Here is a 27,661-nt window from a genome sequence, read left to right on the forward strand (position 1 = left end):
AGCCCAGGTGCCATCTTCTGCCATGTCTGCCAGGCTACTTGCTTGTGTGAAACCAGTGTGAGTTTTGCTTCCACCTGGACTACCATGTGCCTGTCTTGCAGGATATGCTGGGGAGGAGTGGAGCTGCTTGCTGCCATGTGTCCCCTGACCTGAAGAACAAGGATGGTGCCCTTAAAATGGATGGTGTGACAATGCCAGTGTGGTGGCCTAGCTGTCACCAGCCAGTGAGCAGAAATGTGAACCTGTCCTGGCCCTCTTCTGCCATGGACCCTGCTACCTCCTGTACCAGCTGACTACTGACTCTCCCTTCTTCAGGGAGCAGCTTGGTGGCACCCTGGACCTGACCCTGACCCAAGCCTGCTTCTAGGAAAAGCTATCAGCTCCATACAGCCCCACCAGGGATGTGGGCCACATGTTCACGCACTTTTAACAAGCTGCCTGAGAACAAGGCAGATGGGCAGTCCATCATCAGCCAGCAGCCCATGTTTGAATCATACACAGGAGACCCTCGGTAACAAAGTCTCTGCCGTGTTGGTGGGGCCCCCGATGCTGAGCTGGCCTGTGTACCCAGAAGCTGTCTGACGGTGCTGGTGATGGTCCCTGAAGCTGGGGCCTCTGATGGCCTGGCTGATCTGCCTCTGATCTACATCCCATCACCCAATCCTTACCTCCTAGTGGCCTGACTCCCATTCCCTGGTGGCCCTATTCCCCAGTCCCTCATAAAAAGGTTTTTACTTCTGTGAATGTAATAAAAACTTCACCAGTTTTTAAAAATGAATAAGACAGCCATGAACTCAATAATATGACTTAATAAGGCAAGTATAATCCCAAACTAGTAAGCATCAAATCATTTGTTGACCTTTTGAATATGCTACATGACATTTTAATAGCATATATTTCCGGCTGTATTTTATAGATGCTAATATTTTTGTTCATATATACTGAATAAATACCAGTGGAACAATAAGAGAAAGAACCTAAAATGATGAGTCATCTGCAGATAGAAAAATAAATATTTCCACCTAAGTTAAGTGTTTGCCATTTTTCCTTTGATTGTTTGCTTCCAAATAATCCTTAGTTTAGTTTTGTACACATAACCACTAAGATGAAGAAGTCAAGGTCTCTAACTTATTTCAGCCAATTCGCTAACATGAGCGACTGTATGTAGTTGAAAATCGGATTGTATCTGAACTTCGGCTTGCATGGTGTCACAGTGTAAATATGAAGTTTAGCACAAAGACTTGTGTATTCGAGGGCTTGATCTCCAATGCAGCACTGTTCAGAGGTGGAACCCAGAGGGATGACTGGATCATGAGGGAGCTGACCATTAATGAGTGCACAGCTAATGTGCTGCTGGGAGGTGAGCTCAGCTAGAATAAGCAGTTCTCTGGGCCCTGCCTTTCAAGGGTATATTTGGTCTGAGCCCTTTCCTCTTGGCCTATTGCCCTCTTTGCCTCCTGTCTGTCATAAGACAGGCTGATCTGCTCCATCACATGTGATGTTTCTGCCTCACCACAGGCCTAAAGCGATGGAGCCAGATGAGTGTGGACTGAAACGTCTGAAGCCACTAGCCAAAATAAACCTTCCTGCTCTAAATTGTTTTTCTCAGAGATTTGTTCACAAAGATAAAAACTGACTACCACACATGTTATTTTGTATTGTTAAGTTTATGTATGTTTATCTACCACATGTTTTGTTATAAAATAATTTAAAAGAATTTTCCAGTAAAAATAACATTTCTCCCCTTTTAGTGATAATTGGTAATTAAGATGAATAGTAAAATATATCATTTCACATTTATTTTATTGTATAAGCAAATACACTGAAATTTAAAATTTCCAAGACAGATTAAATAAACAGTATTACAGAAGTTTGTATGATTGTGTGTGTGTGTGTGGTGCTATGGGGTTGAACTCAGGACCTCATGCATACTACGTAAGTACTATACTCTTGAGTTACACGCCAACCCCAACAAAATAATTTTTAAGCTTCCCGTCAACTAATAATTAAAATATAGGACAATACCAAGGTAAAGATAATCTCAACCTGCTATCCAGTAAGGAGTTTAAATACAGGTCAGAAATTTAGTATTTAAATTATTTAAATAAAAAGGGAAAGTAAAGGATAAGAGAAAACTGTCTGTATTCCAAAGACCAAAATTAATATAAATTGCCAAATAAACATTAAGATTATTTTTAAAACTCTCCCCTCACCTAAGTAATGAAGGTAACAGCATTTAGAAACAAACAAAAAATCCCATAGGCTTCTGAGACACTGCCAAATTATATACCTATATCTGTAACTCTCCAGATAGTTACCAAGTTCTATTCAGATGACAATTCAAAAGACAACTTGCAAATCCAATGTACAGAATAGCTAAATACTAAAATGCTACCCATCCATGCTACCTATGTAGAGTTACAGAAAGGACATATCCCTTGTCTTTCATGAATCCTAGAGAGCTAATTGCATTCATTATTTACATTTAAAAACAAGTTTGATGGTAATAGAAACTGCACTGGGGCCCATACATTGAAACCCTGAGCACAGTTGTAGGAAAGAGGGACTGGAAGACATAGGGCAGCCATTCTATCTATAACAAGGAGATGTATTTGTCTCCACCAAGGTGGCAGCCACCAGGCTGACTCCAGTCTCATGAACAGTAAGGCAGGTGAGCCTAGGATGAGGCTTGGGAGGTCCTGTTAAGTAGCACTTTTGTACCTCACCTTGAAATGTTGACAGTGATGTATGTTCACGCTTTTAGTTTTCATTAAAAATACACAAATTCAAGTGACACTTTAGAATATTTCATTTCACAGTAAGACTCATCGGTGTATTCAATATTGTCATATTTTGATGTCAGTATTAATAAACTTTTTGTTTTCTATCCCTTCTGTAAAAGTTCTGAATCTAGTTCTTCAATTACGTTTGTCATTTAAAAAATACAAACACACTTGTTTTTCTGATGAATGCCGGTATTTTGATTGCATTGGGCTGGCACTATAATAATTAGGGTCTTTTTGTAACTTTGCCTTGTCCTGCTATGTACAGATGATGGGGACACGGGAGGTCACAACTGCCCCAGGAATCACCTCTCTGGTCCCTGTACTTACTCCCCCCAAGTACCCTTCCTGGTGACTGCTAAAGCGTCGTGGTCTCGGGGATCTTTCAGAGACAGAATCCTGGCGACCTCCTGAAGGCTTGAGGTAACCAAGGCAAAGCAATGTCAGACTCCGCTAGGACCTTTGGCTGTGTCCTCCACTAAGTTAACTCCCTTCCACTGTGATGCTGTTCTTCCCTTTACCAAACTCCGAAATCAGGGAGAAAAATAAAAAGCCCCATAAAAGCACCACTATCCCACGAAACTGAGACCTGAGTCACAGAGTATGAACCCCGGAGGAGCAGGGGCCAGGCGGGTGGCTCTGCGTCCCGCCCACTGGCCATCAAATCTCAGGGCAGACCGCGCCCAACAAGCTGGGGACACCAGCGCGCGTCCCTGGGGGCAGTCGATGTGGCTCCATCTCCCGCGGTACCCCGTGTGACAGAGCGCCAGCTCACAAACGCGAGGGGTGCGGCCCAGCGCAGGGCCACCTCTGTTCTCCCGGCCCAGGCGGGAATAAGGACAGGCCAGTTGCCGCCTCTTATTACCTGAGTCTCAGGATTGTCGGCCCTGTCCACACCCGGGGGGCTCGAGGATCACGGTGGTCGTCGAGAGGGGTCCCAGGTAAGGCTGTGACTACAGCACTTCAGCAGCCCTCTAGGCCAAGCCAGCCCAGGGTCCCCTTCCCCGGGTCCCCTCAACACCTGCAGAGTGGTTTTGCTTTCTGTCCCTCCTCACTTCAGCCTCTGTTCACTGGCCTTCATCCCACACCCTAGGAAACAAGGTAATAATGCCGCTGCTTGGTATGAAAACGTCCTGGGGCTCTTTCAGTGTCCACATCTTTCAGTCGTCGAACACATTACATTGTTTAACTTTACTAACAACTGTTAAGACAGAGCTTGGGTTTATTTTTGCCTATCAAATTGGTAATACTTGTTTTAAATGTGGCTCATGATGCTTGTGAGAAGGAAACGTTTTTAGGATGTTATTTAGCCAAGCATATAGCCTTTAAAATGTTTGTATGGTGAAGTTTGCCAATATTCCCAGCACACTGAAAGCCTGAAGCAGGAGGATCACAAGATGGAGCCCATCCTGGGCAACTTCACGGCTTAGTGACACTGTCCCGCTCCACCACAGCCCCCAAAAAGAAAGTCTGACTGATGGCACCTCCTTCAACGGCCTCAGTGGCTTTTTTTTTTTTTTTTTTTTGTACTAGGGATGGAATGGAACTCAGGACCCTTTAACTTGCCAGGCAGGTGCAGCACCACTGAGCTACATCCCTGGCATCAGTGCCATATTTCGCAGCCATGAAAGATAAGTTTTTTAAATATTCATTTTTAAAACACTGTATGTCAACAACTATATTATGTGATGATGGAAATGTTGGTTCTCCACACTGCTTAGCATGACTGAGGAACTGAGGTTAGAACTATATTTAATGGTAAATGTAATTGAAATAGCCATTGGTGACTAGTAGTCACCTTAGTGAGCAATGATGCTATATAAAGTCTCAGTTTTGTAAAAAAAAAAAATACTATATGTGGGTAACTGTTGGCATAGTTATCTCTAAGAAGTGGTTCAGAGGACATCCTACTGGCTCTTCCAGCATCTGGTCTTCCTTTGGGTTGGTCTGTCTCCTCCATATATCCCCTGTGATTTGGAAAGGCAAGTGCTACCTCAGGATCTAGTCACGTAACATCTAAACAACAGTTCTCAGTCTCAGAACTTGACCACCTGGGTAGGTGTCCAGTATGTGGCCTAACTGGGACCAATGGAAGAGAAGCTCTAATTTCTCACTTAGTCTCTGACTCAAATACTAAACTGTGTGTAACATTCAAGGTCAGTCTATAAATATCTTCACACTGAGGAGAGCGCAGTCCTTGTATAGTCTCATTTTGCCAAAGGTTGCAACTTTTTGAATTTTTGCATGAAATTCATTTATTGTATATGAACTATAAAAATCAGGGAACAAGAATTTAGAGAATTTCTTTATCATTTTCCATTTTTTAGTTTTGTGGCATACCACAGCTGGAACACTAGGCCAAATTACTGCTACATGGTTACCCAGAAATTTTCAAGGAAAAAGAATTTGAAGAGAAAAAATTTTAGTATTTTCCATTTTTGAGTTGTATAGCATTCCACATATGGAACACTAGGCCATGCTACTATTGCACTGTACATAATAATGCACCTCTTAAGAGGCAGTAACCCCTCAGTGTGATACTCAACTGAATACTTCACATGTAAGGCAGCATCACATTTTTTACATTGAAAAGTGGAGTTCTTATGACATTCAGCGTACAGCTGAATTTGCTGTCTCTGCTCTTCTGAGCAAGTCTTCCTTTCCAGCCAGGTTCTGGAGGATGATGACAGGTATCCGAATAATAGCAAACTATGTTGTCAACAAAACTCCAGACAATCTACTGGCTTCTTTCCATATATTTTATGCAGCTTTTTAAAGACCAATTAGAAACAAAACAAAAGAGGCCTTGAATACTATTTCATTCCATGAAGGGATGTCCAATATTTATCAATGTTTTCACCAGGTCTCTCCATGCCTTCCACAAACTGGTTATCCACTTTGTGGTCCTGTTTGGCTGTTGAACTTGGATCTCTTTCAGTTTGGGGAATAATAGGCAAGACCTGGGATCAATACCAACACTAGCTGAGGCCACGATGACAGCACTGTTATCATTTCATCTGCGGTCAATACAGCCTTTGCCATCAGCTGGATATTCGAATGTGCCTTTCTTCTTTAGAGCTACCTGATTCCATTGGAGCTTTGTCAATGCAACCCTTTCTCCCTGTACTTGTTGCATGTGTCCCATTGAATTGAGCTCATCAAAAATTTCAGTACTGGGCCGGGAATTTAGCTCAGTGGTACCGCCACATGCCTCACAAGCACAAGGACCTGTGTTTGATCCCGGGTACAAAAAAGAAAAAAATTTACATTTCTTGACTTACATGTGAACGAAGGCCAGGCATAGTGTCTCACGCCTGTAATCCCAGCACTCGGGAGGCTGAGGCAGGAGGATCACTGTGAGTTCAAGACCAGCCTGGACCACATAGGTGAGTTCCAGGTCAGTCTCAACTACATAGTGAGACCCTGTCTCAAAAACAAAAAAAAAAAAGTTCAGTACTAGTGAAAGAGTTATCAAATACCAAATGGTATTATCCAGGGTGTGCCTCTGTGAGTGCCACAACAAACTGAAGGACAAGTGATGCACCAAAGCTGTATTCCTCATGTTTGGTATTTGGGTTTTTAGCCCGACCTGGCTGAAGCCACCATATGCAGCGCAGAGCTGGGCCACCACACTAAAATTTATAGCCAAACCAAAAGGGCTTTCCCTGAATATATTTACACCTGTGATGACTAAAATAAGGAATCACGGATTAATCAAAGCTGAAATTCAGAACCAATTTTATACATCTCTCATTAGTTTGCTTATGGGAGGTTCCAACTTGGAAAACTTGACCATTGGATCCAAATTTGCATTGTGAGCAACATGCAAATTAGGAAATATACTTTCAAAGCAGTCCCATCTCATGGCAGCACTAACCAGTGCATTATAAGAATCTGTTCTTTGTTTCCAAAATATAAGCCTTCTAGTAATTGAGAAAAATAACTCCTAGAAAACATTTGAATTCAGAGCCAACCAAATCAAGATGTGCACTCTTATTTTCAGCATATAAATTGGAGTTTTCTTTTTCTTTTTCTTTCTTTTTTCTTTTTTTTTTTTTTTTTTTTTTTTTTTTTTGTTACAGGAGATCGAACTGGGGTCTGTGCACTTGCAAGGCAGGCAACAGAACTGCTGAGCTAAATCCCTGGCCCCCAAATTGGAGTTTAATTAGTGCCAGAAGTGGTGTTTTTCCTAGTGTTCCAAAATGGGAACATGCAGATTATCAAAGCCATAAGTAATAAACAGTATTAACCTCGGTATTTTCTTTTCACAACATCATAGCATAACTAGTAAAGAAGTAATAAAAGTAATAGTATAGGATGCTGTGCAGTAAAGTTACATGCACCTGTCTTTGGGTACCTGCTGAAAATCACTGCCAAAAACTCACATCACTTTTTAACGAGCTCCCAGCTTGCCAGTTTGAGCAGCAGGGACTAATTCTGTGCACCATGTGATAAGCCCAGACCTCAGGAGGTACACATGTGAGAAGTCATAACATCCACATGCTAGTGTTCCTATAATGGTGCACTAGTTAATGAATCCTGCATCTTTAAAAACATCTCTTTTGTTGCACAGAAATGCAAATGTACCTAATGCCACAACAAACTCTTAAAATGGTTAGAATGGTAAATTATGCTATTTAAAACACAAATGGGGGAGATTTTTTTTTGCTTAGAAAGAACCAAATACATAGGGACACAACTACCATTCAGTACAGAGACCTATCAAGTTCACAGTGTCATCAAAAAACCAATGGCACAACCTTGGATGCTAAAAAGTACCAAGATTAAAACAGGAAGGCCATAAACCATGAGCTTTGGCCATTTCGGAGCTTTAATTTCTCTCCCCTCCCTGCCCCTCTGTCACACACACACACACACACATTTCAGATATATCTTTGATAAATAGTTTCCAGTTTGCTAATTGTCCAGTTGTTTTAGCATCATTATTGAAGAACTTTCCCCCCCAATATTCCTAAGACAGGGTCTCACTATATTGTCCAGCTGACCTTGAACTCAATCTTCCTGGCATAGCCTCCTGAGTGCTGGGGTCATAGGCAGGTACCAGAACACCCAACTATTTTGTCTATTCCTGTACCATTATCCTATCACCTTAGTGTAGTTTCAGTAAGCAAGGCTTCCCACCTGGTTTTCCTTTTTGAAAAGTATTATGACTATACTTGCTCCCCTTTTTATCACCAAATATTTTGTAGCATTTGCTTATCAAGTTCTACAAAAACAATTTAGGCTTTTAATTGGGATCATACTGAATTTCTAGATCAATTTTCAAAGAATCTTCAAATATTGAGCCTTCCAATATGAGAAAATGGTATATAATTTCATTTATTTAGGTCTTTTCCAATTTTACAAATTATAGTTTGCAGTTCCATTATAAAGTATGGTACAATAGATGTCTTGCATGTTTTTGTAAGGCTCGTTCCTTACAAATTAGTACTTATTTGTAATTATTGAAAATTAGTATTTATTTGTAATTATTACAAATTAGTATTAAATTGTAATAAGTATTTCCTTGTTTCTTTTTAAGCTTCCATTTTTATAATGTATTTTTGCTAGCTAAAAAAAGAAAATTGACATTTGAATATTTGCTCTGTATTTAGCAGCATCATTTAATGTTCTTATTGATTTATCTGTAGATGATTTTTTACTTATTTGTGACTAATAACAGTTTTATTTAATAACAGTAATCCAAATGCCTTTTTGTCTCCCCTTATGTCACTAGTTAAGATCTCAGCAGTGTTGAATAGACGTAATGATTACGGCAGCCCCTTATGGTTCCAGTATCAGAGAAAGTATGTTTTACCACAGCATATGATCTTTAGTGTAGATTTTATGCACATTTTCAGCAGAATGAGGAAATTCTCACCTATTCCTAGTTTACTAAGTGTTTTGTTATTAGATTTGTTTGGTAATAGCTATTTTTTCAGGGGTGAGATGGTGTTTCAATGTAGTTTTAATTTGCATTTCTCTAAAGGCCAGCGATGTTGAACATTTTTCATGTATTTATGAAATACTTCCTCTGAGAAATGTCTACTTATTTCACTTGTCCATTTTTTGATTGGGTCTTTTATTTGGGGGTCTACTTTTTTGAGTTCTTTATATATTCTTGACTCTCCTTTTTTTTTTTTTTTTTTTTAGCCAGCGATGTTGAACATTTTTCATGTATTTATGAAATACTTCCTCTGAGAAATGTCTACTTATTTCACTTGTCCATTTTTTGATTGGGTCTTTTATTTGGGGGTCTACTTTTTTGAGTTCTTTATATATTCTTGACTCTCCTTTTTTTTTTTTTTTTCTGATACCAGGGATCGAACTCAGTACCTTGCGCTTGCAAGGCAGGTGTGGTGCCACTGAACTCAATCCCCAGCCCTCATATTCTTTTATTCCCATTAAATTTATTGGTACATTTTAGATATACAATATAATGACATTCATCATTGGGAATTTGTACTTTTACACAATATATCTTGGTTCTTATTTTTTCCCCATTCCCCTGCCCTCCCTTCAACCATTCCAACCCTTCCTATTTACAAAGATTTTGTTTCCATTTTTCCTTTTCTCATATTTTTTGCTTTTCTTCTTTCCTTTCCCCTATTCCTCCCACTTCCTCCTCCCCTGTAGACCTTTTCTTCCTGTTTCACATGATCTATTATACATTTTGATTCTTATTTACACTTTCAGTTTCTCACACAAGAAAAACTATTCAGTATTTACACGTGTGTCCTGTTTATTTTACCTGAGTATGGCCTCAATGAGCATCCACTTACCTATAAATGACTCTAGTTTCTCATTCTTTATGGCTGAGTAGTAATATATATATATATATTTAAAAAACCACATTTTCTTTATCCAGTCTCCAGTTGATGAGCACTTGGGCTGTTTCCAAGTTTTAACTATTACAAACTGTGTCACTATAAACATGGGTGTGCATATATTGCTGTGGTATGATTCTCTTAAATTTGGGGGGAAGATACCTAGCAGGGCAATAGCTGGGTCAAATGGGACCTCTAATCCGAGTGTTTTGAGGTATCTCCATATTGATTTCCACAGTAGTTGCACCAGTCTGCATTCCCACCATCAATGGAGAAGGGTTCCTTTCTCCCACAATCCCACTAGCATTTACTATTGGTTGATTTCGTGATAGCAGCCATTCTTTCTGGACTCATATGGAATCTCAGTGCTGTTTTCATTTGCATCTTTCAAATGATCAGTGATGTTGAACATTTTTTAATATGTTTAATTGCTGCTTTTACTTCTTTGAGAAATGACTGTTCATTTCAGATGCCCATTGTTGGATTGGGTCTTTAAATTTGGCAGGATTGTTTTAAGTTCTTTATATATTCAAGATAGTAGTCCTTTGAGGAACAGCTAGTAAAATTATTTCCCACATTTTGGGTTTTCTCTTAGCTCTGTTGGTGGTTTGTCTTGCACTGCAAAAGCTTTTTAATAAGATTCCAGTTGTTGACTCTCGGTGTTACTGTGCTACTGATGATTTGTTAATAAAGTCTTTTCCTATGCTGATGATATCAAGAGTTCTACCTAACCTACCTTCCAGAAAGTTTAGTGTTTCTATTTTAATAATTACATATTTGATCCACTTTGCTTTTAGTTACTGTGTAGTGGAAGATATGAGTCTAGTTTTCATCTATGGCAGGTTTCAATCCAGTTTTTCCAACACCATTTATTAAAGAGGTTATCTTTCCTCCAGTGAGGGTGTTTGGCTCCTTTGTCAACAATGAGGTGGCTGAGTGTGTCTGGAGTTGTTTCTGTATCTTCCAATCTACTCCACTGATCCTTGGGTCTGTTTCTTTGCCAGTACCATGTTGTTATTATCACAGTGATTTGTAATATAGTTTCATGTTGGGGATTGTGATACCCTCTGTCATGTCTCTATTGCCTAAAATTGATTTTGCTATTCTAGATCTCTTCTGGTTCCAAATGAATTTTTGGATTTGTTTTCTCTATTTCTATGAAATATACTGTGGAATATCAATCCAGATTGTATTGAATCTATATGGTAGTTTTGGAAGTAAGGCCATTTTTACCATATTGGTTCTTCCTACCCAGGAGCAAGAGATGTCTTTCCATTTTCTGATATCCTCTTCGATCTCTTTTTTTAGAGCACTATTCTCTTCAAGGTAGAGGTCTTTTAATTCCTTTGTTCGACAAATTCCTAGATATTTCATTTTTGGGATGCTATTGCAAAAGGAATTGTTTCCCCAATTTTTCTCTCAGTGATTCTATTATTATTCTGGCCCCTGTTTTCACTTGTCTAGAGCCTCATTCATTTGTTTTGTTCCTTACCATGCTATCAGTTCAGGGTGCCCAGGTGGTTGATTATCAGAATTTTCCACTTCCTTGCTCTAAGAATTTGCCTGTGGTGAGCTGGAAGTCTGACTTAGTGCTTTGTTTAGGTGTCTTCTCACTTCTATTTTTATTGTTGATGCTGTTTTTGGTTTAACTCCTGGGCTGATGCTTCAGTATTACTTATTGTGCATATCTTTATTGCTTGTATTTAGAACCTTATTGAATGATTGTTTCTCACAGATTTCTTCCAGGTATAGCTGGTCTTTAGGCTTTGAGTCTCTAATGACTCTGAGGCAATCTCATTTTCAGTATACTAGGGAAGACAACTGATGAGATTAATCACAGGGTAGAGATTCCTGAAAAAACTAAAAATGGAAATTTCATTTGGCTCAGCTATTCCCCTTCTACATATATTGCCAAAAGAGGTAAATTCATCATACTACCGGGATACAGGCATACCCGTATTTATAGCAGCACAATTTATAATAGCTAGATCTTTGAAACAATATAGATGTTCATCAACAGATGAATGGATAAAGAAAATGTGATACTTGTACATAATGGAGTACTACTTTAACATAAATATAAATTTGAGGCATTGTAGGCAAAGAGATGCAACTTGATTTAAAAAAATTTTTTTTGAGGAAGGTTCTCACAGTGTAGTTCAGGCTGTCCTTGAATTCACTAGGTAACTCAGGCTGGCCTCAAACTCACAGTGATCCTCCTGCCTCAGCCTCCCAAGTGCTGGGATTATAGGCATGCACCACCATGCCTGGCTTGGATGCAATATGAGAAATAATGTTAAGTGAAATAAGTCAGATACACAAGATTAAATATAGCATGCTTTGTCTTATATGAGAAATTCAAAACATATGCATGTATAAATAAAGAGCAAAATAGAAGACAGGGGGATAGGAAGTTCAAATAATTCCTCAAATTCACTATTCCATTATTTCAAAAATATTTCAACATCTATGCTAACTTGTTTCATTTATGCTAGTTTCTCTTAGTTCACTGAAAAGAAAGTTTTGTGATATTATCTGTTTCTTTTTTTGTAAGAGAGTCTTTTTTGTTTATGACTTGTACTCTGAGTAACATTTTGGCCATTCTTTTAAGATCAGGATACATGGTGTATTATCTATTGTTATTCTCTGTATTCTTTTATTTTTATTTCTATTTATTTATTTAGGTATCAGGGATTGAACTCAATCTTGTGCTTGCCCAGCAGATGGGATGCCACTGCGCTAAAACATGGAAAAATTAGAGTTACAATCTTGAGCTGATCATAATCTTGAGCTGATTTATCAGCAAATATGATATCATATCAGAAAAGGAGGGCACTTCAGCAGACCTAGAAGATATCTCTAGATAATTTAGGTCACAGTCAATGGAGGAGTCTGAATTTATTACAGAAACATCAAATTCATTAAATGAAGCTTCCCATTACCTGGAAGGGAATTCTTCTAACGAGATTTATGAAACTCTTACTGAAAAGGATTCATTAAAGTCAGTGTCTTCTACTGGAAGCAAATCTAATGAAAATGAAGATCAAGTACAAAATGTTCAGTTTTCTGAAACAAGTACCAGAGATACCAGCCCACTGTCAGAACCAGAAACTCCACAAAGTTCTTTATCAGTAACTGAAACAACTACAGGCTTTCAAGCTTTAGTTAGTATCCTGTCTCATGAAAATGTAAGAAAAGTTAATGCACAAGTCTCTGAAGAAAACCAGGAAGTTGACTTAGGGTCACATAACTTTACAGTTAATCTTGAGGCTAACGGTTTACAAGAATTCCCTAAGGACAGCTTAAAAGTTAAATATATAAAATACCTATACTTAGACAATAATAAAATAAAAACTTTTCAAGGGGCAGATTTAGATGATCTGCTAGGACTTGAAATTATATCCTTGCAAGATAATGAGTTATCATCACTTCCACAAGAAATTCTGTTACTTCATAATTTAAGGATATTAAATGTTAGTCACAACCAAATATCACATATACCTAAAGAAATATTGCATCTTGGGAATATAAGGCAACTCTTTTTAAATGACAATTATATTGAGAATTTTCCTTCTCCTGGCATAGAAAGTCTTAGAAACTTGGAAGTTTTAAGTTTGAGTAAAAATAAATTAAGACACATACCAGACACTCTGCCTTATTTGCAAAACTTGAGGATTCTTGATCTGGAATATAACAAGTTAACAATATTTCCTAGCGCTCTCTGCTTCCTTCCAAAATTAATTTCACTAAACCTTACTGGGAATATGATAGGCAGTTTGCCAAAAGAAATTAGGGAACTTAAAAGTTTAGAAAACCTTTTACTGGATCACAATAAACTTACCTTTTTGGCTGTGGAAATTTTTCAGTTAAGTAAAATAAAACAACTCCAAGTAGCTGACAATAAACTGGAGGTTATTTCACATAAAATTGAGAATTTTAAAGAACTTAGGATTCTTATACTTGATAAAAATGTATTGAAAAATATACCAGAAAGAATTTCCTACTGTGTAATGTTGGAATGCCTTAGTCTTAGTGATAATAAATTAACAGAACTCCCTAAGAACATCTATAAGCTTAAACATTTAAGAAAACTCCATGTAAACAGAAACTATATAGTGAGAATAACTGAAGATATTGCACATCTTAATAATATATGCAGTCTGGAATTTTCAGGAAATATAATTAAAAATGTACCGATTGAAATAAAAAATTGCAGAAAACTAACTAAAGTTGAATTGAATTATAATAAAATACTGCAATTCCCAGTGGGACTGTGTGCTTTAGATTCACTTTATTATTTGAGTTTTAATGCAAATTCTATTTCAGAAATACCTGTGGATATATCTTTCAGTAAACAATTGCTTCACTTAGAATTAAATGAAAACAAACTCCTCATATTTTCTGATCACTTATGTTCTCTCACTAATCTTAAATTTTTGAATCTTGGTAAAAACCAAATAAGGAAAATTCCACCATCTATTTCCAATATGGTATCTCTCCATGTACTTATTTTATGCAGTAATAAGTTTGAAACTTTCCCTAGAGAACTGTGTACTTTAGAAAAACTGCAAGTACTGGATCTTTCTGAAAACCAACTATGGACAATTCCTTCAGAGATATGTAATTTAAAAGGAATCCAGAAATTAAACTTCTCAAGCAACCAATTTATACATTTTCCTATTGAACTGTGCCAGCTTCAATCACTGGAAGAACTGGATATAAGTCAGGCAAATGGGACAAAGGTAAGAGACTGATATTTTGGGATTTGGGGAAAAGAGGGACTAGAATAGACCAGAATCCAGGGTGTAGTATATGTATCTGCATGGATATGTATGTGTGTTTTAAACTTAATTGAAATGCTTTGCTTGTTAAAGAATAGGCCCCTTCCAACTACTGCCAAAACATGGCTTACAGATATACTTTTCAACATAGAAGTTTTACAGAAATCTATTTCATTAAAATGCAAAAGCTAAGCAAATTAAGCTGATAATTTTGTAGATTTATTTTTATTTCAATTTATTGTAAAAGTAGTTTTAAATTACAAATTTCATATAATCACACTGTTGAAAATCAGAAAGTTAAGAAAATAAGTTTCTAAATTCATCTCATAAGTGTACTATTGTAAAAAATTATTGGCATGTATATATATTTTTTGGGGGTTGGGATCTTGAGGATTAAATCCAGTGCCTTGTGCACGCTATACTTGTGCTCTATCACTGAGCTATACTCCCAGGCTCAAAAATACTTTGCAAAATTTTTTATTTTTATTTATTTATTTTTTTCCCCTCATTGAGTTTATTGGTACATTTTAGGTATACAGTACAGTTACATTCATCACTGGGATCTTTTACCTTTACATGACAGATCTCGGTTCTCACTTTTTCCCCTTGTCCCTGCCCTCCCTTCACTCCCTCCTCCCCTCCCTGTTTACAAACACTTTATTTCCATTTTTTTCATATTTTTTCTTTTCCCTTATTACCTTTCCCCTACCCTTCCCATTTTCCCTACGCCTTTAGCCCTTTTCTTCCTATTTCACATTGTCAATTATCTCATTAGGATCTTATGTACTATTATAGTCTATTCACACAAGAGAAACTATTCGATATTTACACATGTGTGACTTATTTATTTCACTTAGGAGTATATCCTCAATATGTATCCATTTTCCTATGACTGAATCTAATTTCTTATTCCTTATGGCTGAGTAGTATTCCATTTTATAGAAAAACCACATCTTCTTTATCCAGTCTCATGGGAACTAGCAGAAAGAATCAACACCTGGGATTTCATCTTATTAAAAAACTTCTGCACTGCAAACAAAACCATCAACAGAGCTAAGAGACAACCTACAATGTGGGAAAAAATTTTTACTAACAAAATTTTTTAAATAAATGATTTATCCTAAGATATCAGAAACCATAACAATTATCTAGCTATCTTTAATGCAAGATTACTATCTACATCAAGATTTCCCCAGGTTTGTTCCTACAAATCCTAGTCCCATGACCAAAGGAGCAAAATCCTGATGATAATAATAATAATAATAATAATTAATAATAATAATGCAAAGGTGTGGAGATATAGCACATGGCCAAAATTATTTGACCTTTTAAATATAGCACCTATAAACTACATAATACATTTCTAGCAAGGTTACTTTAGGTAATACTTGCATAAGTAGATGGACTGAATAATGCTATGTATGTGTTTAGAAAGTTGCTTTTGTAATAAAAGACACAAATTTCTGTGATACAATCATGAACTAATTCCTTGACTAATTTATAATCTCACTCTCTCTTCTTGTATTCTCACTGTGTCTCCAAGGTTGTGTCCTTAACTTTCGCTTTTCTATTAACTCTTTGTGCGTAAGCCTCAAAGCTATATAACAGGAGCTGTCTAGACCAACGTGCTAAACCCACGGTCCCAGTTTTCCCTGGAATTGCCAATGTCACTGCCTCCATCCTGGCGTATGGTCATCATTCACCTCACACCTAAATTATGCTATAAGTCCCCTGGCTATTCTTTCTGACTCTGTCTTCCCCTTTTAGCAGGGCTTGTCAGAGATATTAGACTTCATTTCAGAAGACTATACTTTTTTTGGCTACCTGGGATCAAACTCGGGGCCTTGCACTTGCGAGGCAGCCAGCAGAACCACCTGTGTTTAAGGACCCAGAATACATATCTATTTCTACTCAAAGTAGGTGGTTGCCTATGGCACTAGTTCACAGAATTACAATATCTTTTTAAAAGTCTCCAGGACTCCACTCCTAAGCCACACATGGAGGTGCATGCCTATAATCCAAGCTCTTGGGAAGCTGAGGGAAGATGACCATGAGTTTCAAGGCCAGCCTTGACTATAATGCAAGATTCTATCTCAAAAAACTAAAGCAAACCAATCAAACACGCACACACACACACACACAAAACCCCTCTCAAGAAGAATATCTTGTGTGATTGAAAATATTACAATAGCTCATTAGGGTTGGAGGTAAATTGTCCGAAGAATTAATATATGTAACACTAACCAGTCATCTAAGGAAAATGAGTCAGGCTAACCACAGAGCTTTTGCTAAACAAGGATGCTCAGCAGGAGCCTACCTTCCACACTATTGAGGATCGATGTGCTATGTGCTAATCCCATAGTACCAGCTCTCAGACACATCTGCTAATTAATACCGAGCAAATTGTTAAAGGATATCTGTTTGAAGGAAGCTCCAATGATATGCCTGTCCACCTGTGTTGCTGTAACTCCTACTTCACAGGCGTAGCAGTCCTATCTTGCAGTAGCTGTGCTGTCCACTCCTCATCCTAACACATCTCTGTGTGCTTCCTCTCATTTCTCCTTATTGATCAGCTTCTCACAGCCATTTTAATGCATGATTTGTCTTGCTTTCAATGTCCTATAACTTTTATCCAATCCTATTAATTCTTAAGGCCATTCAAGTTACATCTTCTCTATGAAGTTTTTCTTTAATTCTCTCATTTGTGGGGATTATCTTCATTACTCTTCTCATTGCTGAGACAAAATACCAACACCCAAAGTTAAAGGGGGAAAGAAAAGTTTACCTGGCTTACAGTTCATAAATATTTCAGTCCACAGTTGGCAGGCTCCAAAGCAGGGTGGCATGGTAGAAAGGCATGACAGAGGATTCACAGCCCATGGTAAATCACGGCAGACAGAAGGCAGCAAGCATGCACCAAGGGACAAGTGGCAATAGCAGCTTCTTTCTGTCCCTTTATATTCATAGTTCTGTCTCAGAACTATGCCAAACCAGTCAGTGAACTAAATTAGTAATCACACAGCCTTAATCTCACCATCACACTCCTTAGGTCCAGCTAACTCTGAAAAAGCCCTACCTATGGCCACAGGAGGCTTTGGTGGGTCATCTAGATATAAGCCGTAACAGGGATGTACTGTCTATAAATTTTTATACAACTGTTAATACTTGTACTCTTTATTTTGGCCTTGAATTATCTAATGCTTGATTGTTTCATAAGTTTGTGTTTTGTTCCCTTGACCAAACTAATCTCCTTGAAGTTAGAGAGTATCTCTTATGCTACTTTCATATGTGGAAGAACACTGAGCACAATATCCCATATGTTCCTCATTGTTTAGTCTTTTTTGAGGGGCCTACATGTTCAAAATTCTTTTGTTCACTCATAGAACAAAAGCCACTCAAAATATCCTTATTTTTGCTGTGCATATATTCTCCTTCACTTTAACTATGTTTTCATAATTACTATTATTTTGCAGCACTTTGTGCTAGAAATTTTTGAGGCCACATTGCTCAACTATGTGACTCAAATATTGAGCACTTCCTCAAAGTCCACTGTGCCTGTAAACAATATACAGTACGTACAAAACATGCCTATTGTATTAAGAATTCAAGGAAAATTCCATAAGCAATGAGTAAATGTCAAGGATGATGAGAATGGGTATACAGATATCAAATGTGAGCTAGAGACACTGGGAAAGACTTCAGGGAGGAAAAAAAAAAGCAAAGAGGGTCAAATTTAGGAAGGAAAGAAATTTTGGAAGAGGAGACAATGAACATTGAGCGTTGGGAGAATGAAGAAGATGGGTTAGCAAACTACAGGGTTGAGTTGGTAGCATTGGATAGGTTGGGGAAGTATTTTGTTTCCACACAGTATCTTGTGGATTTCAGCCATCAGAAGAAGTTACAAAGAATCTGTTACAGATGAAAATATGTCCTTAAGACAAAACAAAAACAAGCAAAACTTTCTCCTTTCATTTGATTTTAGAGAAAATTTTAGTCATACAAATATTTATGGATTTATAAAGCATTTGTTTATTCTTTGTTACAGTTAACAAAACTTCCAGAAGAGCTGGCTAAGATAACTCAACTTAAAAAACTTGATATCTCAAACAATGCAATCAAAGAGATTCCAAGGAATATAGGGGAATTGAGAAGTCTGGTTAGTTTTTATGCACATAACAATCAAATAAGTGATCTTCCACCATCTTTTTTAACTTTGAAAGAGCTCCATCAACTAAACTTAAGCGGTGAGTATCAAGCATAACCAATAAATCAATAAAATGTCAGAGTTGCAAATTCTGCTGACAAGATACATAATGGCTAAGTCAACATATTGCATTACATGCCCACTGGAGAAATAAGGCTGTCCTAGATACAGAAAATGAGAGCAAAGTACAAGGTCTAATTCTTGCCATAAAGCTTTTATGATCCAGCTGGGGAAGGTGAACATATTTTCCATAGTTACTTTAAGTTGCATAATTGTAGATATAGATATAGAGCATCTTTTCACCTGCTTGTTTGTACTACTTTGGTGTTTGTTGAAATCTTTGGTCCATTTTCTGATTTTGATATTTTCAGTTGTTTTTTATTGTTAAGTTTTAAGTGTTCTTTGTCCAGTTTTTGTTGTTGTTGTTGTTTTTCCTGGTACCAGGGACTTAAACCCAGGACCTTGTGCTTGTAAGGTAGTATGGCAGCACTAAGCTAAATCCCCAGATCAAGTGTTCTTTTTGGATAATAGTCCATTGTCAGGTACATCTTTTGCAAATATTTCCTATTTTGGATTTATATGGGTTTATTCTGTGCATGACTGTGAGTGGATTTTTCTATTTACTCCTCCTGGCTTCTGTTGGGCTTCTGGTTGTCTGTAAATAGATGTTTTTCAAGTGTTGTAGAGAATTCTGAACTATTATCTCCTAAAACATTTTCTGCATACCACTCTTTCTTCAGTTGTCTGGAGCTCTGGTGAAATGTATGTTAGACCAAACTACTGCATTTTGTTCTATTTGATGTGATATAATAAATGAAATTGTTTTCTTCATTTCCTTTTTGGACTATTCATTGTGATTTTTATAAATTGATTTGGTATGTTGCAGTCTTTTTTTAAATTTGTAGTTTTAATTAATTAATTTGGTTTTTTGAGACAGGGTCTCACTATGTACCACAGGCTAGCCTCAAACTCACAGGGATCCTCTTGCCTCAGCCTTCCAAGTGCTGGGATTACAGGAGTGCGCCACCACGCCCAGCTTGTATCTTGCAGTCTTGCTGAATTTATTAGTACTAACCATTTGGATGTGTGTGTTTATCAGTGGAAAATCACACAAAGGAGTACAGGAACAAAAAGGAAAAAAGGAACAAAAGAACTATAGGACAGTGTATGGCTTTAAAGATTACAATAAGCACCATTAGGAAAGCTGCTCTCCCCTGTGCCTCTGTGCCAGTCTCTCAGAGAAACGCAGGACAGGTCAAAATGTGCAAACATAGGATTTTAAGAACAAGGTTTATATCAGCTCTCTTGCAGCAGCTCATATTAGCTCAGCTGCCATGCTGAGAAACTTGGGATGCAACTGTGTGAATGAAAAGGACATGGCACACTCACCAAAATCCTGCTCATTTTCATTATTAAGCAATTTCCTGGCTGCTGTATGATTTGGATTAGATTCCAGAGTTCTGAAAGTAATTGTAAGTCTTTGCCAATTTATGTTTCAGTGAAAACTGGTTCTTTAATGTATCCTACCCGTTTTTTTCATGACATCCATCTTATGACTTTTTTTTTATATTTTTGATTTCACTGAGCTTATTGTCAATGTTTTTTCCAGATTTGAAGATTTTTTCAACCATTATTTCTTAAAATATTTTTTCTGCCTCATTCTGTCCCCAGTTACCTATTTATATGGACTCACACTTCCTTAAAATTACCCTGTGATAATCTCTCTAGTGTGTTGTGTATATGTAATTTTTTTTTTGTACCAGAGATCAAACTTGGGGTCCTTGTACTTGCAAGGCAGGTGGTGGAACCACTGAGCTAAATCCCTGGCCTCGTATATGTAATCTTGATTTATTTTTTTTTCAGCTTTAATTGAGTTTATTGGTACATTTTAGGGATACATTACAGTTACATTCATTGTTGGGATCTTGTACCTCTACATGGCAAGTCTTGATTCTCATTTTTTCCCCTTACCTCTGCCCTCCCTTCACCCCCTCCTCCCCTCCCCATCTACAAACACTTTATTTTCATCTTTTCATTCTCTCACATTTTTTTCTTTTCCCTGATTTAATCTGTTTTCAAGTTCATAGACTCTTCCATAATCTCTATTCTAAGTCCAGGCAATTAATTTTTTGTCAGATACTATATTTTTCTCCTCTAGAGTTTCTATTTTTTATAGTTTATGTTTCACTCCTAATGTTTTCATGTATTATGGCATATCTTGCTTTACATTCTTGAGAGTATTTATATTAGTGGCTTTAAAAACTCACATGTTAAGGACAACAACTAAGTCCTCTTTTCTCTTAATGGTGTGCCACGTTTTATCTATATGTTGAGTCACAGACTTTGCAAGTTTCTCTCCAAAGAATGTTGAGTTTTGTTATTGTTGCTGCCATTGGCCCAGCACACTTACATTGTCACTGGACTAAAACTACAAACGCCTCCTCTGAATTTGGCAGCTCTTCATATCACAGCTCAGTACTTTTGGCCATTAGCTATTATATTAGTTAATTATGGTTGTGTGTCAAATTTCCACAAATTTAGCTTCTTAAATTAATGAGGATCAGGAATCTAGGAGCAGTTTAGCTAACTTGTTCTACGAAAGAGTCTTTTATGAGATTTCAGCCAACCTGTCAACTGGGGCTACAGTCAGGCTTTATTGGGACTAATGGATCTGTTTCCAAATTTGCTCATAAGGCTATTGGCAGCAGGCTTTAGTTCCCTGCCTAATGAACTTGTTGTGACATGAAAGACATGGGAGAGTGAGGGACACAGAATACATCCCAGACAGGAGCAACAGTATCTTTAAAGACTTAGTCTTGAAAGTGACATAACATTACATGTGCTCTATTCTATTGACTATACTGACTGACCCTGATATAGCATATAAGGGGACTACAGAAGGAGCTGCTGGCATCAATGGTGATGGCTAATAGATGGTGCTTAATTCATGTAATTGAATTTATAGTTAAAAGGTTTTACACAAAACTGCAGGTCCAGATATTTTCACTAGTAAATTCTATCAAGTATTTAAAGAAGAAACAATGGCAATTTTAAAAAATTATCTTTTATAAAGCTGAAGCCAGAATTATCCTGATAGTATAATGAAACCAAGATATTTCTTGTCAGACATATATAGACCAATATCCTGCAAGAATATTGATGCATAATTCCTTAAGAAAATTAAAACAAATCAAATCCATCAATATAAAAATTATAATATATCGTGAAGTAGGATTTATACTGGGAATGCAAGTCTGAGTTGACACTTAAAAATTAACTCATAGTTTATTATATCAATGGGCTACAGAAAAGCCATATGAACTTCTGACTACATATATATGCTAGAACATGATATGACACGATATAAAAAAGTATAATTTTAAAAAAACAGTCCTAGATAGTGTAAGAAGGCAAGAAAAAGAAATTAGAATTATACAGATTGGAAAGGAAGAAGAAAAAATGATCTTTGACAATGGAAACATGTTGTCAAGGTAGAATATCCCAAAGGGTCAACCAAAAAAGTACTAGAACTGATAAGTGAATTTAGCAAAATTGCCATATATAAAGTTCAAAAAATCAATCACACTTCTGCACATTAGTAGCACCTTAGTTGCTTTTCTCTCATTGCTGAGACAAAATACCCGGCACTCAAAGTTAAAGGGGAAAGGGTTTATTTAGCCCACAATTTGTAGAGGTTTCAGTCCATCAAGGCAGAGTAGCACATGCAGAGGGGCATCTCAGAGGAGAAACAGCTCATAGTGCCCACACAGTAGCAAAAACAAGGAAAGGTCTTAGCAGTGTCTTTCTGACCCTTTTATTGAATTCAGCCCACTTAGGACAGATGGTATTCACACACTCAATCCTAGTGCCCTTGGCCTACCCTCCCCCACCATGAATCAGTCACACACTCTGGATTCAGCCACCCCTAAAAGAGCCTGAGGCTCTGGGGGGAGAGCTAAGCACAAGCCATAACAATTAGTGATTAAAACTAAATGTGAAACACCCTTCAAAACAGCAGCAAAAAGCATGAAATAGGTAAAAATTTAACAAAGTATATGGAAGATTAGTATACTGAAAACTCCAAACATAATATTACTAAAGACCTAAATAAATGAGATTATGCAGTGTTTATAAATGGGAGACTCGATATTATTAGTATATAAGTTCTTCAAAAATTTATCTCCAAATTAAACTCAGTTGTAATAAAAATACCAGCAATGTTTATTTTAGAAAACAAAAGAAAAATGAAAATGATGGAGTTAAGTCTAAAATTTATATAAAAAGTCAAAAGAAACAGAATAGCTGAAACAATTTAAGCTACAGTAGTGAAGACAGTATGATATTGGCAAGACAACAGACATCAAGATTGATGGGATAGAATAGAATCTAACAATAGACCCACACATAAACTGATTTTTAACAAATGTACAAAAGTAATACATAGTGAAGGAATATAACTTTCCACAACTGCTGCGGAAAAACCAGATATCCAAAGTTGAAAATGAAACAACCCAAATGACCACAAGGAAACTTTGATCCACATAATACATCATATAAAAATTAACTCGAAATGAACCACAGAACTAACTGTAAAAGCTAAATCTATGAAACATATGGATAAAAACATAGACAAAAATATATATAACTTAGTAAGACACTGCTTCAAAATAAAAAAAACTATTTTAAAGGGCTGGGGATGTAATTCAGTGTAAAGGTCCTGGATTTAATTTCTGCCACAAAGAAAGAGAGAAAGAAAGAAGAAAGGAAAGGAAAGGAAAGGTATGGAAGAAAAAGGAAAGGAAGAGGGAAAGAAAGGGAGAAGAAAGGAAGGAAGAAAGAAAAAGTAAATTCAATAAAATCATATAAATTTTGAATGGATCATTACAAACAATGTAGAAAACATGTAAGTACATATAAGAAATATGCTAAATATAATTAGTTAGAGAAATACAAGTTAACTCTATAATAAACTATCACTGTTCAATTACAAAACATGAGCTCAGACAAGGGTGGCATTATTCATAATCATCCAGCTGGAAACTCTGTCCTCAAACCCTTCACTGAGTGAACGATTTGTTTGTTTGTTTATTGCTTTGGGGGCCAGGGTCACACTATGTAGCCCAGGCTGGCCTTGAGCTTGTGATCCTCTGTACTCAACCACTCAAGTCCTGGTATTTCAGGGATATACTACCGTGCCTGGTCTAATGCAATATGTCTTACTAATAAAAAGGAGTGCACACTTTGTTTCCAGTTTTTTCTTATCTCGTATTTGTTCCTTCCCTTCTTTCCTTTCCTCTGCCCTTCCCACTTCCCCTTCCCCTTTCTTCCCATTTCACATTATCTATTATACATTTTGAGCTTCATTTACACTTTCAGCTTCTCATGCCAGAGAAACTATTCCATATTTACACCTGTGCTCTATTTATTTCACTAAAGAGTATGGCCTCAATGTGCATCCACTTAGCTATAAATGTCTCTAGTTTCTCTTTATTTTTTTTTTTTTTTTTTTTGGTACCGGGGATTGAGGGTCCTTGAGCTTGCAAGGCAGGCCACCGAACTGCTGAGCTAAATCCCTGGCCCTAGTTTCTCATTTTTTAATGGCTTATTTGTACAAAGGGAGGGGTGGAGGGTAGTAGACAATACATTCTCTATACTAGCTCATGTCTCTGTAGTTTCATTTTACAGAAAAGTATTATTCAATCATAACTTTTTTCTGTTAGGAAATAATCTCACAGTTCTGCCTAGTGCCATCTATAATCTTACTTCACTGAAGGAGATAAACTTTGATGACAACCCTTTGCTGAGACCTCCAATAGAAATCTGTGAAGGAAAACAGTTGTATACTATTGCCTGCTATCTACAGAGGGCAGATGAAAGAGATGGTAGGTGATGAGCGATTGATTATGTCATAGCCACTTTCTTGTTCCTAAGACACAACATCCAACACCCATAACTTAAAGGAGATGTTTATTTTGGCTCACATTTCAGTCCTTAGTCAGCAGGCTCCAAGGAAGAAACCTCATGGCAGAGGAACATGGAGACAAAAAGCTGCTCATATCAGGAAAGCCAGGAAGCAGAAAGCGAAGGGAGGAGCTGGCCAGGGAGATATACCCTTCCAGGTCATGTCTCCAGTGACCTTTCTTTTTGGACAAGGCCCCAGCTTCCAACATCAAGCCAATGGCAGCACCCCTATAAACCAAAAGCCCATGTCTCTGAGCACATGAGACGTTGGGAAGACATGCAGACATAAACTATAACAATTATCTTACAAGCAATCTTCTGGTATCATTTGTGAATGAAAACATAGCAGCTTTGACTAGAGATTTTTCAATCTGGCAGAGACTTTAAAATATTTATCACTTAGGGTGAATGTTAGTAGTTTATTTTGATAATCCGATTATTTAATATAGGGCCATATGAACTGAATCATTGATAACAGACAAATCATTTGGAGAGTTGGGCCGCTACCTACCCATTGACCTTAATTACGTTCGGTTAGGCTTTTCATGATTGTAGACTCAGAGAATTTATATATGGATTTCTTTACTTCTGATCTGTTTTTCAAGATGTGATTGTTCTTAAAAACATATTTACCTTGAAAGAAGTCCACAGATTCTTCTCACTGATGTCAGTTTGATTCTGGCACACTGTGGCAATCTCTCTGAAATCTTGAAGAGTCTTTATGCTTTCTGTCCTGGATCTCTCCATGGAATGTCTTTGATTACCTCACAGAGCAGGTAATTTTCTTTGGAAACTACATGAAAGTCCTTCCATATCTGGATACTATATCTGGATACTGTTTTCTCTGAGCCTCTGGAAAGGAAGCTTATCTGGGCTCCTAGGCTTTTCCTTAGGACTCTGACTTTGCCACTTATTATTGCATAAGCAAATAAAAGAGCCAGAATTGAAGGAAAACATCAAATTCACTTCAAGTCCCAAGAGAATTAAAGAGTTTGAAAGTCACTTTAAAGTTGCTTGGCTGTATGTGGTGGTGCATGCCTCAGGAGGCTGAGGCAGGAGGATTGCTGAGAGTTCCAGACCATTCTGGGATACATAGTGAGTTAAAGCTCAGCCTAAACTATATAGCAAGACCCTGAGAAGAAAAAGAAAGGAAAAGAGAGCGAGAGAGAGGAGAGAGAGAGGAGAGAGAAAAGAAGAAAGAGGAAGGAAAGAAAGGAAGGAGGAAGGAAGGGGGAGAGAGAGAGAGAGAGAGAGAGAGAGAGAGAGAGAGAGAGAGAGAGAGAGAGAGAGATAGAGAGAGAGAAAAGAAAGGAGAGGGAAAGAAAAAGGGAAAGTTGCTTATAATATCCTTTTAAACAGCTATTTTAAGTAGTAGGACTTTCCAGAGTTTGGAAGTAATGGTTTAAATTTTGGTTCATATTTTAGATCTGTATTGCCATTTTCAACTTTGCACATATTTGATATAAGCACAGACAACTTAAAATAGAATATTTTTTCAAAAGAAATATCTTAAATTTTCTTTTATGTTCAAATGTAGAGAAAATCTTACAGAAGATATTCAAGATAGTTGCCAACAATATCACTGAAACAAATTTTGAATTTTTGTGTCAAAAACTAAACCTGAGAAACTCAGAAACTGATGTCCCTACAAAGAGGTATGTATGAATGACAGCATTTGCTAAAATTTATTCTCATATTCTGATTATATTAATATTGCATGGTGCTGGGGATTTAGCTCAGTGGTGCCTCTGCCTGCCTCGCAAGAGCAAGGTCCTGAGTTCAATCCTTGGTATAAAAAAAAAGGTAATTCCAATATTGCATAGTTTTGAAACATTCATATTATTTATTGTACTTTACCATAGAAGACTCATTTGAGTTCATTAGATATTTGTGACATAATGTGATAAAGACAAAGGTCTCTACCTGCCTTTTATCCCAGCCGGCTTTATGACCTTGGGCAAGTCCTTTAAACTCCCTGTGATTTAGTTTCTTCACTGGTAAAATGGAAGAGGTGTCACGAGGATCAATGAGATGAAGACATAAAGCATGCAGTACAGTAGCAATGCTGCATTGGTTTTGAGATCTTAAGAATTGAATGTAAGTTGAATTGTCTTTTTATCATGAAACAGAGATAGGAAAAAGCTAACATTCACTTTCTAAATGCTGAACTCTGCTAACCTCTGCCATAGCCCCTCCTTACCAATTAATTTCAGACACTGGTGAATTGGTTTGAAAACTTAGATGCAATGTTTAAGTAGTTTAAAATAATGTCCTTAATTTATAATTGCTATTTTAACTTTTTCAGCCCTGTTTCATTAAATGAAAGAGCTTACCAAACATTTGTTGAGTGGAAAACTGAAAACTTATCACTAACTGCTGCTGCTTTAAGAAATCAACTAGTTCGGGCACTAACTATGATAGGAGCATATGAAATTATGGACAAAATAACAGCTTTAAATCTTTATACATGTACGATTAAATTCTAACCAGTGGATCCATAATAAAAATTGAAAAATTGTGATGCATTTATATAATTAAAATAGAAATTTTGAACTATCTTGCTTTATCAGACAAGAAAATTGCAGGTGGTGTTTCTTTTTATGTGTTCCTAAGAAATGACAATTTTCAAGTACCACTCTAATATTATAATATTATAGATACTATTTGTATATTTATTCTATTGGCTTAAAAAGATGACACTGAATTTGAAAATAATTACAATTTAATTTGTTATACACTACTTTTGCCAATCCAAGACTTATAGGTAATAAGTAGTTTTGATTTTTATTGTACTTAGAACAAAGCAGTTTCTTTTTAGATACTGGCTTTAAAACATTAAGAGCTACAGAGAGAAAGAGAGAGAGACTCAAATTATATTGTCTGGGCTCCAAATTCAGCCATGTCTGAAGCTAATTTTTCACTTTCATTCACTTTGGCTAGTGTCACCTGGGTTTCTATAACTTTGAATGGAAAAAAAAAAAACCTAGTAAAGTGGTTATGAATATTACAGAGTGCTGGCTGGGGATTTAGCTCAGTGGCTTGGTGGCCTGCCTTGCAAATGCAAGGACCCGAGTTCAATCCCCGGTACAAAGAAAAAAAAAAAAA

General features: G+C 37.0%; 1 protein-coding gene across 1 annotated transcript; it reads left to right on the plus strand.

The window, feature by feature from the left end:
• Window positions 1–1,221: 1,221 nt before the first annotated feature.
• On the plus strand, window positions 1,222–27,043 carry Lrrd1 (leucine rich repeats and death domain containing 1). The gene is made up of 7 exons (XM_019204408.1): window positions 1,222–1,360; window positions 3,622–3,724; window positions 14,154–14,352; window positions 18,437–18,635; window positions 24,316–24,477; window positions 26,094–26,211; window positions 26,862–27,043. The coding sequence occupies exons 1-7, from the start codon at window positions 1,222–1,224 to the stop codon at window positions 27,040–27,042; spliced, it is 1,101 nt and encodes a 366-aa protein (XP_019059953.1). The 3' UTR covers window position 27,043.
• The last annotated feature ends 618 nt before the right edge of the window (window positions 27,044–27,661 follow it).

The sequence above is a fragment of the Fukomys damarensis genome, unplaced genomic scaffold (assembly GCF_012274545.1).
Source record: "Fukomys damarensis isolate Sample0158 unplaced genomic scaffold, DMR_v1.0_HiC HiC_scaffold_4, whole genome shotgun sequence".
NCBI lineage: Eukaryota > Metazoa > Chordata > Mammalia > Rodentia > Bathyergidae > Fukomys > Fukomys damarensis.

Coding starts and splice junctions, on each gene's coding strand:
- Lrrd1 (XM_019204408.1), top strand. CDS start 1,222: ATGAAGTTTAGCACAAAGACTTGTGTATTCGAGGGCTTGATCTCCAAT. Junction 18,636..24,315: donor CCATCAACTAAACTTAAGCG/GTGAGTATCAAG, acceptor TTTTTCTGTTAG/GAAATAATCTCACAGTTCTG. Junction 26,212..26,861: donor ACTGATGTCCCTACAAAGAG/GTATGTATGAAT, acceptor TAACTTTTTCAG/CCCTGTTTCATTAAATGAAA.